Source organism: Balaenoptera acutorostrata, chromosome 15, assembly GCF_949987535.1.
Source record: "Balaenoptera acutorostrata chromosome 15, mBalAcu1.1, whole genome shotgun sequence".
Classification (NCBI taxonomy): Eukaryota; Metazoa; Chordata; class Mammalia; order Artiodactyla; family Balaenopteridae; genus Balaenoptera; species Balaenoptera acutorostrata.
The window spans coordinates 8,968,245-8,985,338 of record NC_080078.1 but is presented as its reverse complement, the minus strand read 5'-3'; the positions used below and the strand labels follow the sequence as shown (position 1 = coordinate 8,985,338).

Sequence of the window (17,094 nt, the reverse complement as noted above, 5' to 3'; positions counted from 1 at the left end):
TCATTCTCCCTATCCCTAATGGCAGTATGGGGGTTGGAGAAGAATGTGGATTCACTGAGAACAGAGAATTCCCCATCATTTCCACGAGTGTAGGCCAGCACATAGAATAGTGCCGGGCATGAAGTAGGCCCTCAGAAACGCTACGTGGATGAGTGGCGGATGAGTGCTTATGGTTTCTCTCTCCTGAGTGTACTGCCGAGCTTTCTCCTGCATATTGACTGAGGTGCCAATATTGGGTCTGATCTGTGTTTTTTAAGATTATTCTAAGATGCAATATGAACTTTTTGTAGGATTTTAGTTTCCATCTAGGTGTGAAATTTTAAATGTTTCAAGTTCTTCCTGCCATTGATAGTTTATTCAATAATTATTTTTTAATTGAAGGAAAGAAAGAACTTGTGTACTGCCCCTCCATCATAGTATTCTATGTCTTTCTGGATATTTCTAGATCAGTTAACCTGGATGCCAAAAACATGAATAAATTTGTTTATTTAAAAAATTCTAATGAAATGAATAAAAGGGATCTAATCTAACCTTTGAGTGTCTGTTGTATGTCAGGTGTTTCATATCTCATGTGATGATCATAACACTGTGAGGATGGTCAGCAAGGAGACTGAGGCTGAATAAGCAATGTGCCCAGGGTCCCGTGGCGTGTAGGTAGCACATCTGGGGTTTGAACCAAGGTCTGTCTACCTACATGGAAGGCCCATGAAGAACATGGAAAAGGCCCATGTTCTTTTCATGGCTCAACAGGGTTTTATTTTAGGTTTGTTGAATTTCCAGGCCCACACCCTCCTCAGCAAAACCAAGAACCGTGGAAAGAAGCTAGTAATTGAGAGAAAGCCCCAGGAGGCAGGTAATTATACCAAAAGACAGTCAAGGGAAGTCATTGTGATGGAGCACAAAATTCATCTCAGAGCTTCGTGGAAGGCAAGGAAAGAAGGACAGGATTCACAGCAAACATGATGGAAAAAAGGAAGTGCATCAGTTTATCACAAGAAGCACTTGTCCTTGGGGCTTCATATAACAGTCATGGAGTAAGGCAGGGGGCAGCAGCCTCCGTACTCAGGAGGCGTTTGAAGAGCCCCTCGTGTGTACCAGGCCCGCTGTGAGGCGCTGGGACTGCACTGTGTGTGGACAAGATCGACAGGATTAGATAGATGGCTTAGGCCAGGGTGGAGGGAATGTTCTAAAGAACAGAGGAGTGTGACCACAGGTCACCCTTTCTGGGACCCACTGGGGTAAAGGCAGCGAACTTCACACTCCCTTATAATACTGTCAGGGCAGTTTTTTGGGGGATGGGAGCCAGAGAATAGACCCAGAGTGGTGTATTTTATCAGGCAGGGGTAGAGCGGGGGGATCTGGGAGAGCGAGCGCGGAGAGACCCTTTGCCAGAGGCGGAAGGCAGGCAGTCCACAGTGGAGGCCCTGAGCGCATCTTCCACGCTGTGTCCGGCTATTTTGCCGTGGAAGTTGGAAAGCCTGGCTTGGCTTCTTGCCCCTTATCGGGTGACTGTAGGCAGAGCCGGGAGTTCTCAGAAGGCAGCCCTGGTTGTGGTTCAGTGCTCCCGGCTGAAGGGCCAGCATCCTGTACCAGCAAGTGGGGAGCGAGAGAGATGCTGGAGCTTTTGTGGATTCAGTCACGCAGCGGGTAGATGGTGAGCTCTGTGTCATGCCAGGCCTCCTGAGCACGAGGGCTCCTGAAATGCAGGGCAGTGCCAGCCAGACACCAGCCCAGCAGTGCTGTCACCTGATGGTATAGTCAGGATATTAAACTGCCAGGTGAACCCCAGGCCAGGCAGTGAGGTGGCTTCTGTCTACAGCTTTGCCTTGTTCTACAAAGGTGGTGAAGGGCATGCAAATGGATGATTGAATAGCTCTGACGCCAGTGGGTCTGGGTTTGAATCCTGGTTCTAACGCCTATCAGCTCCCAGACTTTGGACAAGGCACTCTAATCTCAGTGCTAATTACAGCTCCTGTACCTCAGAGCGTTGCTGTAAGGAGGACATTTAAGTAGTAGAAAGTCATAGTGTGAATGCTTCATACCTGGTAACGGCTGTTACAGTTAGTATTTGTTTAGAAAAAAATAGATACGATGGCAGGTGGGGACCTAGGGATAAGATAGCGTATGGCTGCTCAAGGCTGTTTGGATTTGTCCCGAGTTTCCTGATGTCCAGAGCAAAGCGTGGGGGGGGGAGGCCTATAAGGGGTGGGAGTGGCTGCTGATGGGTACAGAGATTTCCTTTGTGGGGCGGGGGTGATGAAAATGTCCTGGGGTTAGCTAGTGGTGCTGCTTGTGCAATGGGTGAACCTACTGAAAACCACTGAATCGTACACTTTAAAATGGTGAATTTGGGGTGGGGGGCGTGAATTATATCTCGATTTTTTAAAAAAATAAATATTTATTTATTTATTTATTCTGGGACCCTGCGTTGGGTCTTCATTGCTGCGCACGGGCTTTCTCTAGTTGTGGCGAGCGGGGGCTACTCTTTGTTGCAGTGCATGGGCTTCTCATTCGGGTGGCTTCTCTTGTTGCAGAGCACGGGCTCTAGGTGCGTGGGCTTCAGTAGTTGTGGCACGCGGGCTCAGTAGTTGTGGCACGTGGGCTCAGTAGTTGTGGCTCGTGGGCTCTAGAGCGCAGGCTCAGTAGTTGTGGCGCACGGGCTCTGTTGCTCTGCAGCACGTGGGATCTTCCCGGACCAGGGCTCGAACCCGTGTCCCCTGCCTTGGCAGGCGGATTCTTAACCACTGCGCCCCCAGGGAAGTCCCAATATATCTCGATTTTTTTAAAATCAGGTTTATCAGTCTCAAGTCCTTGAGCAGCTAGACTCTCACTAGTTCTGCTACTGAGTCCCCATCACCTCGAGCGAGTTGTGCACATCTGCGGCAGACACATTCACTGCTCACGGCCTATTTCTGTCCCCACCCTCCCATCCCTTAGCCCTCTGGAGGTTAACCTCAGCTAATGCCTTGTGAGTGGGAGCGTGGTGTGTCCCCTCTGCCCTGAAGCATTTAAGGTCTGGGACCAGTCCCCCCCAGTCTTCTCCCCATCACAGAAGCCCTGCAAGTTACGTGTTGAGTTGGTGGCATCACAAGGAAAAAGCTGCTTGAAGCACCAAGTCCCCTTAAGGAGGCCAAGAGCCTGGCAGAGACACCTGGCCTCCACTGGACATCGTGAAAACTTATGCATTACATCACTTGGGGCATAGGGCAGGGCTGGGAGGGGGACACCTTTCCCCGGTGCTGTGGCCTGTGTCCTCATAGCCCCTCCCTCATACGTGCTGTGTGAGGCGGGTCTTTTCTAACCGGAAGCCACAGCCGATGCACTGGAACCCGAGTGTGTCCCCACTGCTGGCTGCAGCCGAGTTCACAGCCCTGCCTGTCAGCGGGAGCATTCAGCTCAGCCTCTGGGAGCATGTCAAGTGATTGAGTGTACCTGCCCCGAGTGACAGCGTGGTGTAATGTCAGGCCAGCATTTTGTCTGCCTCCCCCCTAAGAGAACATGGTCAGGCAATCAAAAACTCTCAGCAGCTCCTGGTTTAGTGCGGGTGGCGTAATAATCGTGGACACTTTTACGGACGCCGTGAGACAGTCCTCTGTCCCCATGGGGTCTGGTTCTTACTGACTCGCTCATGCTGTTCTGTTGTGACCTTCGATAACCCCACTGCCCACATCCTACCATTTAAAAGCATGGTGTGACTCGGCAGGCAGAGATCGCGGAGATGACCTTCAGTCGGTGCTCAGACACACTTGATTGACACCAGCCTTTAACACATGGCAGTGGCCTAATGTCAAGGTGAAATGCAGGCAGAGCTGGGGATCAAAACAGTGCCATCCAAGGCCCGAGCCTGACGGCGGTCTGGCCTGACCTCGTGATAAAAGCTGGCCCCTGGGAAGTGCGTGGCCACGTGTCTATCTGCCGTCCTCCATCAGCGTCTCCATCACCGTGTGTGGCTGCTGTCCTCTTCCCCCCCCCACCCCACCCCCGGCAGAGACTCTGTCTTCGCTGAAGGGCACCGTCTCCTGCTGGCCAAACCTGGGGTGACAGGCCAGCCTGGGAACCAACCGGGACGAAGATGAGCCAGGAGTTGGGCTACCCCCTTGCTCGTCTGCAGGTAGATGATGACTAGAGCCGTGACAGGAAGTGACAGAGAGGGTCTCGTATGGCCCTTAAATCTCCCTCTTTGAGTTGCTGGCTGTGGGACCTTCAGTGATTTTCTGGTTCCTTAGGTCTTCAAGTCCATGTCTGTAAAAATGGGTGAAATATTTATCTAAACAGGCTAATCATAAGAGTCAAAAGAAAGTGGTTGTGTAAAGCACCTAGCGCGGTGCTCAGCACGTGGTGGCCGCGGGGTCGGTGCTGGCCCCGTGCCCGCCCCCCGCTTAGCGAGTAGGCAGCGCACGAGGTGCTGATGAGGACTGCAGCCTCTCTCTCCTGCAGTGCTCAGTGCTGGGTTTTTGAGAACCAAGGTCCTTACTCAGGTGACGAGTAAGACATAACTTGAGCTTCAGGAGCTCATAATCAGGTCAGAGAAGCGGACGGGGAGGTAACTGACTATAACCCGAGGCAGAGGCTGCCAGGTGCCGGAGCTGAGTGTGAGTGTGAAGCCGGCAGCCACGCTTTTATGGAGGACGTAGCATTCGAGTTAACCCATTAAGATACAGCTTTGATGGCTACGGAAAGAAAGCGAAGAACATTCTTAGGAGGGAGAACAGTGAAGCAGAAACAGGCAGCAGTGTATGAGATGTGTCTAGGGGGGCTGATAGGAAGGCCTCACAATAAGGATGCTACTGGATTTCTTTTTAAAAACTTTTTTGTTTTAAACCAATTTTTGACTTACAGAAAAATTGCAAAAATATTGGGTTGGCCAAAAAGTTCGTTCAGTTAGCGAATACATTGTTCAATAAAATTCTTGGCAAAAATGAAAAATATGTCTTTTATTTATTTTATTAATTAATTTATTTATTATTTATTTTTGGTTGCATTGGGTCTTTGTTGCTGTACGCGGGCTTTCTCTAGTTACAGTGAAAGGGGGCTACTCTTCGTTGCGGTGTGTGGGCTTCTCATTGCGGTGGCTTCTCTTGTTGCGGAGCACGGGCTCTAGGCGCAAGGGCTTCAGTAGTTGTGGCACGTGGGCTCAGTAGTTGTGGCTTGTGGGCTCTAGAGCACGCGCTCAGTAGTTGTGGCGCATGGGCTTAGTTGCTCTGCGGCATGTGGGACCTTCCCAGACCAGGGCTCAAACCCGTGTCCCCTGCACTGGTAGGCAGGTTCTTTTTTTTTTTTTTTTTTTTTTAATTTTTATTTATTTATGGCTGTGTTGGGTCTTCGTTTCTGTGTGAGGGCTTTCTTCAGTTGTGGCAAGCGGGGGCCACTCTTCATCGCAGTGCGCGGGCCTCTCACTATCGCGGCCTCTCTTGTTGCGGAGCACAGGCTCCAGACGCGCAGGCTCAGTAATTGTGGCTCACGGGCCCAGTTGCTCCGCGGCATGTGGGATCTTCCCAGACCAGGGCTCGAACCCGTGTCCCCTGCACTGGCAGGTGGGTTCTTAACCACTGTGCCACCAGGGAAACCCGTGTCTTTTATTTTTACTTAAAACTGAATGAACTTTTTGGCCAGCCCCAATAGTTCAGCGTTTTCTTACATTTCTCACCCAGCTTCCCCTAAAGCTGGGTTAGCTTGTTAGCATCTTGCAAAATTATAATAAAGTTATCAAGAACAGGCAATTAAGACTGGTAGAGTATCATTAACTATACACCAGGGGTCAACAAACTTTTTCTGTAAAGGGTCAGATAGTGAGCACTTGAGGCTTTGTGGGGCCAGAAGGTCTCTGTCACAGCTCCCAAGTCTGTTGTTTTAGCAAGAAAGCAGCCATAGATCATCTGTAAATGAATGAGCATGACTGTGTTCCAGTAAAACTTTGTTTTCAAAAGTAGTCAGCAGGGGGGGCTTCCCTGGTGGCGCAGTGGTTGAGAATCTGCCTGCCAACGCAGGGGACACGGGTTCGAGCCCTGGTCTGGGAAGATCCCACATGCCGCGGAGCAACTGGGCCCGTGAGCCACAACTACTGAGCCTGCGCGTCTGGAGCCTGTGCTCCACAACAAGAGAGGCCACGATAGTGAGAGGCCCGCGCACCGCGATGAAGAGTGGCCCCCGCTTGCCGCAACTAGAGAGAGCCCTCGCACAGAAACAAAGACCCAACACAGCCAAAAATTAATTAATTAATTAAAAAAAAAAAAAGTAGTCAGCAGGCTAGGCTTGGCCTGCAAACCATAGTTTACCAGCCCCTGAACGAAACCCTGCCCCTCATTAGAGTTTCACCAGTCTTTTCTCTCATCTTCTCTCTGCTCCAGGATCCTACCCAGGACCCCGCCTGGCACTGAGTTGTCATGCCTCCTGAGTCCCCTCCAGTCTGTATCAGTTCCTTCGCCTTTCATAACCTTGATGCTTTAGGAGAGGGCTGGTCCATCATTTTGTAGAATGCCCCTAACTTTGGGTTTGGTTTGGTTTTGTTTGTTTTAACATCTTTATTGGAGTATAGTTGCTTTACAATGTTGTATTAGTTTCTGCTGTACAGCAAAGTGAATCAGTTATATGTATACATATATCCCCATATCCCCTCCCTCTTGAGCCTCCCTCCCACCCTCCCTATCCCACCCTTCTAGGTCGTCACAAAGCATTGAGCTGATCTTCCTGTGCTATGCAGCTGCTTCCCACTAGCCATCCATTTTACATTTGGTAGTCTCACTTTGGGTTTGACCAGTGCTTTCTTGTGATTGGAGCGAGGTTATGCATTTGTGGCAAGAACACCACAAAACTGGTGGTGTGTCCTTCTCAGTGCCTTGTCTCAGGGGTTCATTACAGGTGATGCCTGCCTTGACCTCTTGGTTAGGTTGGTGTCCGCAGGGTTTCTCCACTGCGAAGTTTCTATTTTTCCCTTTGTAGTTAATAAGTATCTTGGAGGAAATACTTTGAGACTATGTAAATCCTGTCCTCCCCACCCTACCCCACCTCAGGACTTTTTGCCCACTGATTTTAACACATCCATTGGTAGATCTTGTCTGCAACAGTTCTTACTGTGGTATTTGTCTAATGGTAATTCTCTATTTTCCTCTTTCCTTCTACATTTATTCGTTGGAATTCTACTGTGAGGAACAGTTGTTCTTTTTCTCCCATTTATTTATTTCATTATTTATATCTGGACTCATAGACGTTTATTTGTTCTGTGGTTAAAAACTCCACTAGCAGTGAACAATCCAAAGAGGAAATTAAGAAAACAATTTCATTTATAGTAGCATCAAAAAGAATAAAATACTTAGGAATAAATTTAAACAAGGAGGTGCAAGACTTTTACACTAAAAACTGCAAAACATTGCTGAAAGGAAATAAAGAAGACTTAAATGGAAAGACATTCATCTTCCTGGATTGGAAGACTTAATATTGTTAAGATGGCCTTATCCTCGTGCTCCCCACCCCCACAAAGCAATGTACAGATTCAGTGCGATCTCTATCAAAATCCCAATGGCTTTTTATGCAGAAATGGAAAAGCTGATTCTGAAATTCCTATGGAATTGCAAGGAACCCCAAATAGCCAAAACAATCTTGAAAAAGAACAAAATTGGAAGACTCATTAATTTCAAAACTTATTTCAAAGCTACAGTAATTAAGACAGTGTGGTACTGTCATAAGGATAGACAATGGATAGGTCAATGGAATAGAATTGAGAATCTAGAACTTAACTCATATGTATATGGTTAATTGATTTTTTTTCCACAAGGGTGCCAAGGCCATGCAATAGGGGAAAAAATAATGCTGGGACAACTGGATATCTGTATGCAAAATAATGAAGTTGAACCCTTACCCCACACCGTATACAGAAATCAACTCAAGATGGATCAAAGACCTAAATGTAAGAGCTAAACTATAAAAATCTTAGAAGAAAACGTAGGGGTTAATCTTCATGACCTTGGATTTGGCAGTGGTTTCTTAGGTATGACACCAAAATCACAAGCAACAAAAGAAAAAAAAACAGATAAATTGGACTGTTATGGACTGAATGTTTGTGTCCCCTTAAAATTCATATGTTGAAATCTTAACCCCCAATGTGATGGTATTAGGTGGGGCCTTTGGCTGGTAATTAGGTCATGAGCATGAAACCCTTGTGAATGGGATTAGTACCCTTATAAGAAGAGACATGAGAGTTCACTTGCTCTCTGCTCTCCACCATGTGAGGATACGAGAAAGCAGCAGTCTGCAAGCCAGACAGTGGGCTCTCACCACACACTGGATCTACCGATGCTCTGATCTTGGACTTGCCAGCCTGCAGAACTATGTAAATGTTTGTTGTATAAGCTACATAGTCTGTGGTATTTGTTATGGCAGCCTGAGCTTAGACGCAGACTTGTTGTTTCTGTAGCTGGATAACTTAGATCTTATTCATCGGTCTGCTGAACTGTTCCTGTTTCAGAAACATAGAAACCATCCAAAATTTTTTTTGATATCATTGCTTTTAACTGTTGTGGCTCGTGAATCCAAGCAGCCGACTTTGATACACGTTCACCACCGCCTCCTTCAAGAACTAACTCATCGTCCTGGGCTTGAGATAGTGAACAGGCGACGCCTGGCCTCATCCAAACCCTGCGGATGTATTTTTTGCCCAAGAAATTTTGCATTTCAACAAGAAGGCTATTCTTTTGAATGATAGTGTGGACGGGGAAGTGAGAGTTCAGAGACCGCATCTTGTAGCGGAAGCCCAGTGTGACACCCTTGATCGTGTTCTGTATGTGACTACAGATAGTGCCAGCGATAGCCAGGTCTTTTCTGTTTCCCCACCATTCGTCACCCCGGAGCCTCTTTCTCTTTCCAAGGAGGCCAAGTTCTACATTAATGTGATTGAAGACCCTACACAGGGTGCCCCTGGGGCCCTTCACAATAACCGTGTGTCCCTTCAGAGTCATGTCCACGTTTTCTGGAGTGTTAATAGTCTGCTAAAACTGGGCTTCATCCCCGCAGTAGATGCAACAGAGAGGACACAGCTTTTTTTTGGCCACACCACACAGCTTGTGAGATCTTAATTCCCCAACCAGGGATTGAACCCAGGCCCTCGGCAGTGAGAGCACGGAGTCCTAACCACTGGACCGCCAGGGAAGTCCTGACATGGCTTATTTTAATCTGCTTCTGCCCTGAAGAATACGAATGGGAGAGAGAAGTAATCCACCAAGGTTCTTTGAGTGCCTACGATGCATTCTGTGCAGTTTTACCCATATTATCCTCCCAGTTGCCCTTTCAGAGTTATCAGTGATGATGATTCTCCATTTTAGACAGGAAAGCAGCTGAGGGAAGTTGAGTGTTGCCCAAAGTCATAGAACTGTAAGTGGCAGAGCAATTTTGAACTCGTTTTTAGTTTTCTTTAGACCTATGTCCCCATTTTCCCTTTAGGCCCTTCTGGATCCTCTTCTCCCCCCGCCCCCCCATCACTACCATTTGGCACCCTCTCCCATCAAGAAGCCATCCTAAGCCAGCCTCTGCCCAACCATGAGCTGTGCTGGCCAGAATCTGTACTGTTCATTTTGGCAAGGAAGTAACTGTATGTCTTGTCTCTTTCCATAGAAGGGCAGGGGACATCCCCTGACCTAGTTTGTCTTCGCCTGTTTAGCTGGCAGGGTGCTGGGCACGTGACCTACCTGATGGACGTGGAAGAGCCACTCTTTTTTTTTTTTTTAATATAAATTTATTTATTTATTTTTGGCTGCGTTGGGTCTTTGTTGCTGCACACGGGCTTTCTCTAGTTGCAGCAAGCGGGGGCTACTCTTCGCTGCAGTGCGCGGGCTTCTCATTGCGGTGGCTTCTCTTGTTGTGGAGCCTGGGCTCTAGGCGTGCAGGCTTCAGTAGTTGTGGCACGTGGTCTTAGTAGTTGTGGCGCACGGGCTTAGTTGCTCCGCGGCATGTGGGATCTTCCCGGACCAGGGCTCGAACCCGTGTCCCCTGCATTGGCAGGTGGATTCTTAACCACGGCGCCACCAGGGAAGTCCCAGAGCCACTCTTGATATGAGTAGAGTGTTTCTCTGCAAGGCAATTTCACTTTGGACAGTTGTCTTCAAATCAACATCACCATCAATATTTCTATGGTACTTTGTGGAATGTTTCCACAAGCATCATTTGTGCAAAAGCCAAACAAGGATTAAAGGTCCACCTTGTGGGCTTCCCTAGTGGTGCAGTGGTTAAGAATCCGCCTGCCAATGCAGGAGACACGGGTTCGAGCCCTGGTCCGGGAAGATCCCACATGCTGTGGAGCAACTAAGCCCGTGAGCCACAACTACTGAGCATGCGCTCTAGAGCCCGTGCGCCACAACTACTGAAGCCCGAGTGCCTAGAGCCCGTACTCCACAACAAGAGAAGCCACCGCAGTGAGAAGCCCGCGTACCTCAACAAAGAGTAGCCCCCACTCTCCGCAACTAGAGAAAGCCCCTGCACAGCAATGAAGACCCAATGCAGCCAAAAGTAAATAAATTAATTAAAAAAAAAAAAAGCCCACTTTGTTGGCTAAGGCTCAGTGAGAAGTAATTTGCTAAGGTGGTGGTCAAGCCAGTCTCCAAATTTGGTTCTCTGAACTGCTGCCAAGTCCCACACCCTTTCCACTATGTCCCCCTGCCCCAGTTTTTCTGTTTTATAATCCAATGGACTGGCGAGAAATCAGAGAAAAGATGGGGCTGTTTGGTTCCCCTCAATGTTATGGTCCCTTCTCTGTGAAACCACTTCTAGTTAGAAAAGTCATGATTTTTAGTTGAAATTCGAATATGACTTTCGGAAAGTGGTCTTGGTTTCCTATGATATGACTGAAAAATAGAGTCATATTTCCAGAGTCAATAGATGATTAAAGAAAAGTAGTTACTCCCTTTCTCTAGGGGATACTAAATGGAGGCATTTGGAAATTTGATGTACTACTGTCATTGTGAAGGAATAAATAAATAAAGGTAGGTAGGTTTTTATTTATGTTGTTTTGTTTTATTTGCCTGTGAAGATGGTTTGGGACAAGGCCAGGTTACTCCTCACGCCAGAGCAGACAGGTGAGTTTGGGTAGAGGTACCATCACCTTTCCGTTCTGGCCGGTGGAAGTTGACAAAGACTGAGCTGACCTTGTCTGCTGATGGCAGAAAAATGCGGACAGAGGAGCACCGGGGTTTGGCAGGGGTTCCAAGTCCTAACCTGTGTGTTCTTAAAGCCCAGAAGTGCTGTTGCTGTGCCTTTTTGAGTCATTTCAGACCTTCCGAGCTCTCTTCTGGCCTGCCCTCTGCCAGGCACCGTCTCCTGTCTCCTCACAGTAGCTTCTGGGGCCTGTGTCCACCCCACCACCTTTCCATCCCTTTAGTTAGAGGACTTGTATTGCATCAGGTATGAGGACGCAAATGTAAGTCAAGGTGAGCCCATCAAGAATGGTTGAAAGATGATGAATTGAAACTCAACGTGCTCCTGTTGGCAGGCGTTGGGGGCAGGGCACTGGGGGAAGGAGGGGTGGTGGTCCTTCCACTGCAGTTCAGCCTGAGGCAGGTCTCTGGACGAGTCCTCTGATGGCTCAGGTTCCCTGAAAGGCAGGACGGGGTAGACTCTGGGAGCTCTAGACGTCAGAACCCAGATGCTTACTTTCCTCTCAGTAAAGGTCGGGTTTCTCCAGAGCTTTTGGGTGTCTCCAGACCATATTTCTCTAAACTCTTGAGGAAATCCAGGAGTTTCTGGGAGTCACCCAGACTGGCTTCCAGGGGCAGAGCTGACGTGTTCTGGCATTTACCCGCATCCTCCTGGGTGTCGCACATCCAGAACACAAGGCGCAGGACAGAACAATAGTTAACAACGTCTTTCCTTATGCAGGTGTCACACCAGGCACGTGTATTGTCTTATATAATTTCAGCAACAGCCCCTATGAAGTAGTAATATTATCCTTGTTTTACAAATGAAGGCACTGAGGCTCACAGAGATTTTAAGATTCGTGTGTGTGTGTGTAAATGTCGTGACGTAAGGAGTTTAAACGTATGATCTGTTTTTAGACACAAATCATCTGTAAATGATTATTGAAATGTGCTTTCCCAGGACTCTGGTTCTTTCTTTCCGAGTCACCCACTGCCCTGCCTTGACGGTCTCCCCTCCAGCCTTCACACAGAGGCGGGCTTAGGGGACTAAGGAGCAGGTGATGAGTAACTCACAGCAGGAGGAGAGCTGAGAGGTGGAACTAGTGTGTCTCCAGGCTCTGGTCCCCAGGTTGGTGTGTGGTTGTGACCCTGGGCCAGCAACTCCCGCTGCACACCTTTCCCACTTAGTACCACAGAGGGTCTCGTTTACCGGGTATGGTTTCCGTGGTGGAGAGGGCCCATCTTGTCTGTACATCCATCTCTCCAGTTTCTTCTCTTTGCCCATCCTTCTGGGGCACAGGTGTTCTGGCCTCCCTGGAATGCTTATTGATTCTTATATGTAGGGGGTTTTTTGTTTTTGTTTTTTAAAGAATCGATTTTATTTATTTTTGGTTGTGTTGGGTCTCTGTTGCTGTGCGCGGGCTTTCTCTAGTTGCGTTGAGCGGGGGCTACTCTTCATTGCGGTGCGCGGGCTTTTCATTGCAGTGGCTTCTCTTGTTGCGGAGCACGGGCTCTAGGCGCACTTGCTTCAGTAGTTGTGGCTCATGGCTCTAGAGCACAGGCTCAGTAGTTGTGGCGCATGGGCTTAGCTGCTCCGCGGCATGTGGGATCTTCCCGGACCAGGGCTAGAACCGTGTCCCTTGCATCGGCAGGCGGATTCTTAACCACTGCGCCACCAGGGAAGTCCCCATGTTTTTGTTTTTTTACCTTGCTTCCCTCCCAGCCTTCTGGGGATGCAGTGCTTTGTGGAGTTGCTCTCACCTCCCCAGGATAGCAATATGTCTTGCAGAGGGAAGGCTGCAGAGAAATGTTGAAAATAAATTGCTTTTTGGAAAATAATTTGACAGTGAGTCAAGAGTCCTAAAAATACTTATTCCCTTTGATTCGGAAATATTTCTAAGATATATTCAGAAACTCAATAATCAGAGGTGCACAAAGATTTATCTTGAAAAGATATCAGTCATCCTGTTTATGGTGGTGGTGTTTATAATAGTGAAAATATCCAGTAAGCTGCTCTATATTCATAGGCTGGAAGAACATTTGAGATTTTTTAAGCTTCGCAATTTAATAAATGAAAAAAGCAGGACAAAATTATATGTAGTATAAAACCAATAATGTTAAAAATAAATATATTTTACAATATACACGTAAAAAATGGGTGGGACAAAAACAAATAGGTGTTTGGGTTATGTTTTCTTTAACTTTATGGTTTTAAATTTAGCATATTTTCTTCAGTAAGCATGTATTTATTTTTAAATTTTATTTATTTTATTTATTTATTTTTGTCTGCGTTGGGTCTTTGTTGCTGCGTGTGGGCTTTTTCTAGTTGCAGCGAGCGGGGGCTACTCTTTGTTGCGGTGTGCTAGCTTCTCATTGCAGTGGCTTCTCTTGTTGCGGAGCACAGGCTCTAAGCGTGTGGGCTTCAGTAGTTGTGGCACGTGGGCTCAGTAGTTGTGGCTCACGGGCTCAGTAGTTGTGGCTCGCGGGCTTATTTGCTCCGCGGCACGTGGGATCTTCCCGGACCAGGGCTCGAACCCGTGTCCCCTGCATTGGCAAGTGGATTCTTAACCACTGCGCCACCAGGGAAGCCCCACATGTATTTATTTTTAACTTTTTTATTTTGAAATAGTTTCAGATTTACAGAGAAGTTGCAAAATTAGTGCAAAGAATTTTTGAATACTCTTTACGCAGATTCCCCAAATATTACCATTTTACCTTATACTCTCCCTCTCTCTGTCTTTTAAAATTGAAGTGTAATTGACCTGCAGCTCTATGTTAGTTCCAGGTGCACAACATATTCTATACATTACATAATATTTCTATACATTACAAAATGATCATGATAAGTCTAATTACCATCTGTTACCATGCAAAGACATTACAATATTATCGGCTCTGTTCCGCATGCTGTGCATTTCATCCCTGTGACTCGTTAATTTTGTAACTGGAAGTTTGTTCCTCTTAATTTCCCTCAGCTATTTCATTCATCCCCCTGCCACCCGCCCTCTCCTCTGGCAGCCACCTGTTTGTTCTCTGAATCTGAGTCAATTTCTGTTTTGTTTTTTAGATTCCACATATAAGTGAAATCATATGGTACTTGTTTCTCTGTCTGACTTATTTCACTTGGCACAGTGCCCTCTAGGTCCATCCATGTTGTTGCAGATGGCAAGATTTCATTCTTTCTGATAGCTGAGTAATGTCCATTTTATACATATACCGTGTCTTCTTTATCCATTCATCTATGGATGGGCACTTAGGTTGCTCCCATATATTGGCTGTTGTAAAAAATGCTACAGTGAACAGAGGGGTGCATATATTTTTTAAAATTAGTGTTTTTATTTTCTTTGGGAAAATACCCAGAAGTGGGATTGCTGGATCATATGGTAGTCCTCTTTTTAGTTTTTTAAGGAACCTCCATAGTGTTTTCCACAGCGGCAGCACCAGTTTACATTCCCACCAACAGTGCACGAGGGTTCTCTTTTCTCCACATCCTCGCCAATGCGTGTCTCTCTCTCTTTTTATCATGTCTTTTCCTGACCTTTTTGAGAATAAGTTGTACATATGGACATATGAATTACTCTTAGGTACTTCAGTGTTTCTTTTCTAAAATTCAAGGGCACTTTCTTACATAGCCATAGTATAATAATCAGTATCGGGAAATTAACATTGATATACTATGTTGTCTAATCATAGCAGTTATTCAGATTTCCCACTAATGTCTTTTATAGCAAAAAAAAAAAAAAAAAAACTTTTTTCTTTTTCTTGGTCCAAGATTGCACTGAACTGTAGCCACTCTTCAGTTTCCTTTGATCTGGAGCAGTTCCTCAGTCTTTTTTTATCTTTCATGACCTTGACATTTTTCAAAAAGTCAGGCCATCTCTTTATAGAATGTCCCTCAGTGTGGATTTGTCTGATGTTTCCACGTGATAAGATTCAGATTATATGCTTTTTGGGGAATGTCACAGAAATGGTATTTTGTCCTTGTCCCAGTATTGGACTTTGATCCCTTGGTTATGGTGGTGTTAGCCAGGCTCTCCACCAGGAAGTTCTGGTTTTTTCCGGATGGAATCAATAGCTTCTCATCAGACTTTTACCCACAGGTTTCAGCACTCATGATTCTTGTCTGAAACAGTTATTACTATGGTGGTTGCCAACTGGTGATTTTCTAAGCCCTTCATTCTTTCTGCATTTGTTAGCTCACATTCTACTCTAAGGAAGAACTTTCCTTTCTCACCTATGTGTTTATTTATTCATTTATGTATTTATATCAGTATTGACTCTTGCATTATTCTTTGACCCTTTGGGTTATAGTCTGTCACTGACGGTATTTATTGTAATGCTCAAGTTGTCCCAGATTTCCCAGTGGGAACCCCCTCATGTAGACTCCTGTGTTCTTTAGCCATGTCCCTGTCATTCTTCAAGCCCTTCCTTACCCTTGGGCACAGCAAGGTGATCCAGGTTCATCCACTACTTTTCCTGCCCTTGTTCTCGAGTCAGCCATCTCTCCAAGGAGCCCTGGTCTCTTTGGATGGAGAATGATGTTTAGAAACCAAGATTTGGGTGCTAGATGGCTCCTTGCTCCTAAGGTATCATTACTTCTAGGCCCTCTCAGCAGACAAAACTAGGAAATACACACAAATCACATGCATTTCTATGTGCATCTTTATATATTAAGAAACCATTGTGTATACTGGTATCTCCAGTTTCAGTCCAGCCCCACAGCGTTCATTCCCCAGTCTCTCTTCCCGTATTTGTACCTCCCTCCTTCAGCAGTAAGAAATCCAGCTCCCACGTATTTAATTTCAGAAGTAACACGTGAATACCAACCATCTCCTTATAAAGAACAGACAAACAAAGGTCCCTTTAGACACCCCAATCACATTCTAGGTGTTTCCTAGAGGAAATCACTATTGTATATATCTTCCTGGATCATATTTCTGGAGAAATACCTAATTTTTATTTTATTTCATTAATGGTTTCCTAATGAAAATATAACTTTCTTTTTTATTTAATATATTTTGTCAGTCTTGCAATGAGAGTACCATTAGCTCCGCGTAACTATTTTTTAACTGTTGCATAGCATTCCATTACTTGGAATGGAAAACGTAAGCATCCAGTTTGGGGCTGGTACAGGCAGTGCTGGGCTCAGTGAGAGGCACAGTTCAAGAAGAGAGTCACCAGACCCAAGGATCTGGGCATTTTTTTTTCCCCATAAGAAAACAGCTTTAAAAATAATTTTCTGATTAGGTAAATAGCCATTATTTTAAAAGAAGCAAGTAATACATTAAAAATAAAGTGGGGGGCTTCCCTGGTGGTACAGTGGCTAAGAATCCGCCTACCAATGCAGGGGACACGGGTTCAAGCCCTGGTCCGGGAAGATCCCACATGCTGCGGAGCAGCTAATCCTGTGCGCCCACAACTACTGAACCTGTGCTCTAGAGACTTTGAGCCACAAGTACTGAGCCCACGTGCCACAACTACTGAAGCCCACACGCCTAGAGCCCGTGCTCCGCAGCAAGAGAAGCGACTGCAATGAGAAGCGTGCGCACTGCAACGAAGAGTACCCCCCGCTCACCGCAACTAGAGAAAGCCCGCGTGCAGCAACGAAGACCCAACGCAGCCAAAAATAAATAAATAAATAAATTTATTTATTTTAAAAATAATAATAATAAAATAAAAATAAAGTGGGGGATAAAATTAAAATCTCACCCCTGAGATAATATTTTGGTAATCCTTTCACATAGCATCTTATGTATATACATACATAAATATTTTTACATCATTGGGGCATAGTACCTATGCTGTTGTATTGTGGATACTTATTTTGCAGTGTGACTTATATACAGTGTATATACTTATATACAGTACAATCTTTAATGATGAATTCTTACATAGATAAACTCCCCTGTAACTACCACCACAGATAAGATACTGCACATAGTCCAGCATGCCAGAACCTTCCCTTGTGCCTCTTCCT

The 17,094-nt window shown here is 46.1% G+C and overlaps 2 protein-coding genes across 4 annotated transcripts in view; one reads left to right on the top strand and one right to left on the bottom strand.

Annotated features, from left to right (window-relative positions):
- The window catches only part of LOC103007702 (NADPH--cytochrome P450 reductase), a 72,047-nt gene that overhangs the window by 15,907 nt on the left and 39,046 nt on the right, over positions 1–17,094 (top strand). The window lies entirely within an intron of this gene.
- On the bottom strand, positions 8,427–17,056 carry LOC103015793 (60S ribosomal protein L9-like). The gene is made up of 2 exons (XM_028167543.1): positions 17,036–17,056; positions 8,427–8,981 (listed from the first exon to the last, which is right to left on the bottom strand). Exons 1-2 carry the CDS (start codon positions 17,054–17,056, stop codon positions 8,427–8,429), a joined length of 576 nt encoding a protein of 191 aa, XP_028023344.1.

Excerpts from the sequence above, each read along its gene's own strand:
- LOC103015793 (XM_028167543.1), bottom strand. The coding sequence starts at position 17,056 with ATGTGCAGTATCTTATCTGTG. Across the intron at positions 8,982-17,035 it reads TGTGCAGTATCTTATCTGTG|CAGACTATTAACACTCCAGA; the intron begins GTGGTAGTTACA and ends GCCCAGTTTTAG.